Raw genomic sequence first — 3,126 nt, 5'->3', positions numbered from 1 at the left:
GGAGGACTTTTGACTCATCCGAAGCGTTAAGTAGTTATTGAGTAGTTATCCTAGATTCTTTTAGACTCAAAGAGATAAAACTAGGACTCAGTCCATCACAGTCAATGGCATAAAATAACTGGGTCACATCACTACCTGAAACATCCTTTGCCCATCCACATTTCTCATGTGACACTGACACTGAATTTAGTAGAACCAACCTAAACAACCTTACTTTGGTTGCGCATTGGGCACTTCCAAATGTGAAACTATTTTGTCAGATACTCTGCCAAGAAATCTCAATTAGCATATTTAAACAGCACATTTAAAAATATTAGCATAAGTTTTTCAAAGGGAACTTCAGGAACCAAGAGTTGATCAACACTCTCCACAGGTTTGTCATAATGCTGTCGTTTTTCTCAGATAGGTCTCAGCAATGAAGAGTGAGCCAAGTAGGAATTACTCAGAATTGTCAGAGTTTATTCTCCTCGGATTCAGGACATCCCCGGAAGTACAGGTTTTCTTATTCTTACTGTTCTTGCTGATCTATCTGGTAATTGTATTGGGAAATATCAGCATGTTAATCGTTATTAAAATCGACTACAGACTTCATACACCTATGTATTTCTTTCTTAGAAATCTGTCCTACTTAGATCTCTGCTACTCCACAGTCATTGCACCCAAAACTCTGGCTACTTTCTTGTCCAAGGAAAAGAAAATTTCCTACAATGGGTGTGCGACACAGTTCTTTTTCTTTGCCCTTTTTGTTGGGACTGAAGGTTTTCTTCTGGCTGTGATGGCATATGATCGCTTCTCGGCCATTTGCTCGCCTTTCCTCTATACTGTGCGTATGTCTCAGCAGGCTTGTGTTCGCTTGGTGCTTGGATCTTACATCTGCGGATGCATCAACTCTATGATACAAACAGGTTTCACCTTCAGTTTGCGTTTCTGTCAAGAGAACAGACTGGACCACTTCTTCTGTGATGTCCCAGCCCTGATCAAGATCTCATGCGTTGACACCTTTGTGAATGAGATTGTGCTGTTCGTGCTCTCTGCTGTCATCATCATCACCACCACCACCATCATCCTGGTTTCCTATGGGTACATCCTCTCCACTGTCCTCAAGATCCCCTCCACCCAGGGCAGGAGTAAGACCTTCTCCACGTGCAGCTCTCACATCACAGTGGTGAGTTTATTCTATGGAACTGTGTTCTTCATGTACGCCCAGCCTGGGGCCATCTCCTCACCAGAGAAAAGCAAGATTATAGCTGTATTCTATACTCTTATCATCCCTATGTTGAATCCTCTGATTTATAGTCTAAGGAATAGGGAGGTGAAAAATGCTTTGAAAAGGATGTTGTTGAGAAAAAAGCCTTTTCATTAACTTTCAGCCATCTATAAAACTGGAGAGTCTACTAAAAAGCAATATTAGCAATAATTTATTATTAAGCAGTTTCAATGAATGGCATCTAAAAGTTTTGGAGGTAAACATTTATTTTCATTTTTCAATTGTCCATAGGGCTTTTAAAATTGAATTTAAAAATCAATGGATATTTAATATTTCCACATAATTATTTTGTAGTGTGATATCTAGGTATTACATAGATCCAAAACTAAAATACATTAATACCAAATTAATACCCATATTAAATTAATTAATAAAATATACGTATTTGTATGTTATAAATATCTACATTTTCATCTATCAAGAGGAAGAGAGACACTATAGAATGTTCTATGTTCTTTGATCATTATTGTTTGGCATAGTCCAATCTTTGCAAATCAGAATTAAAAGAGCTATGTAAAGTAAGTTATTGTCTTTGCCAAATAATCACACAAAAGAGTGGTGCCAATTTTACATTAGTAATATTGTTAAGTCATTCAAATATTAATGATCCCATTAAGAGGAAAAAAAATAAATTAATGTGGGGACTGTTGTAAAGCTATATTGTCATCAAGGTCTTAATAAATTTTAGTTAAATGGTCAGTATTACTTACACTTATTTAGTTTCTGTTTATGTTCCTGTATCATTTTCACAATTTGTATACTAATTTAAAATCCTTATTTTTTTTCTAGATTTGAAAACTTATTGCCACAGAGTTACAATAACTGAATCCTTTTCATTTCTGTGGTTCTACATACATTTTGTTTTTAATTCTGACAGTTTCATTCTTGTTTTGCCCCTTAGTTAGACTTGCCTCAGGTTTGACTTTCTATCATTAGAAATTTGAGTTTCATGTCATATAATTATAATGCACTAATTAAAAACAATAATAATAGAAGTGCTGTCAGTAAAAGAGGGCAAAGGGATTGGGATAGGGAGGAAAAGAGGGAAGGGAAGGCATCAGGGAATGTGATCCATCATATGTGCATGTACAAATATGGAATACCAAATCCCACTATTATGTATAATTATTATGCATGAATAAAAGTAAAATTTTAAGAAGTTTTTTATGGTGTGATATCTTGTTATTACAGAGACTTTATGCTTTATTTTGCTTAAGAATATTCAAAATCGCAACATAAAACATTACAAATTAATATATAAATATTAAATTTATTAGAATAATATTGCATGTACATCTGCATTCCATTGTAATTTATTTTTCTAAGTTCTTCTGATTATTTTCTGAATTTATGTGCTGAATGCTTAGTGACATTATTTTCAGATTACAGGTGTATGGGAAGAGAGGGAACCACAGTGTTAGATATCAGTTATTGTTCATATGCCGTCCCAAGATAATGATATAGCATCAAATAAGATTATTATTAATTAATTTCTGTATACTTAAAATCCAAATGTATTAGAATTATAACATAGTATTATCTGTGTGTGCTTAATGATTTTTCTTTAGAATTCTATATATATTGCTATTTTTTAAGCTTCTGCTCTTTTGTTCTTATCTCATTTCTAACTTTTGTAACAATACTTTTAATGTTTATTCAGTTCTTTAATTATTTTTCTTTCCATTTAGCTTATTTATAAATTTTTTATTAGTACATTATTATTATACATAAGATTTAGGGTCATTTTGACATATAGTTATACAAGCATGGGGATTTGATTTGCTCCAGCTCAATCCTAAGTACTTCCCCTTTCCCTCCCTTACTCCTTTCTCCTGTTCTCTTGCCTTTTTTCTAAAAAT

The 3,126-nt window shown here is 33.5% G+C and overlaps 1 protein-coding gene across 1 annotated transcript; it reads left to right on the top strand.

Moving 5' to 3' along the window:
• Positions 1-415: 415 nt before the first annotated feature.
• Positions 416-1,363, top strand: LOC113181155 (olfactory receptor 9S13-like). The gene has a single exon (XM_026386555.2). The coding sequence runs from the start codon at positions 416-418 to the stop codon at positions 1,361-1,363; it is 948 nt and encodes a 315-aa protein (XP_026242340.2).
• Positions 1,364-3,126: the final 1,763 nt, after the last annotated feature.

Source organism: Urocitellus parryii, chromosome 5 (assembly GCF_045843805.1).
Source record: "Urocitellus parryii isolate mUroPar1 chromosome 5, mUroPar1.hap1, whole genome shotgun sequence".
Lineage (NCBI taxonomy): Eukaryota > Metazoa > Chordata > Mammalia > Rodentia > Sciuridae > Urocitellus > Urocitellus parryii.
This window is presented reverse-complemented; position numbering and strand designations above follow the sequence as displayed.

Coding starts and splice junctions, on each gene's coding strand:
- LOC113181155 (XM_026386555.2), top strand. CDS start 416: ATGAAGAGTGAGCCAAGTAGGAATTACTCAGAATTGTCAGAGTTTATT.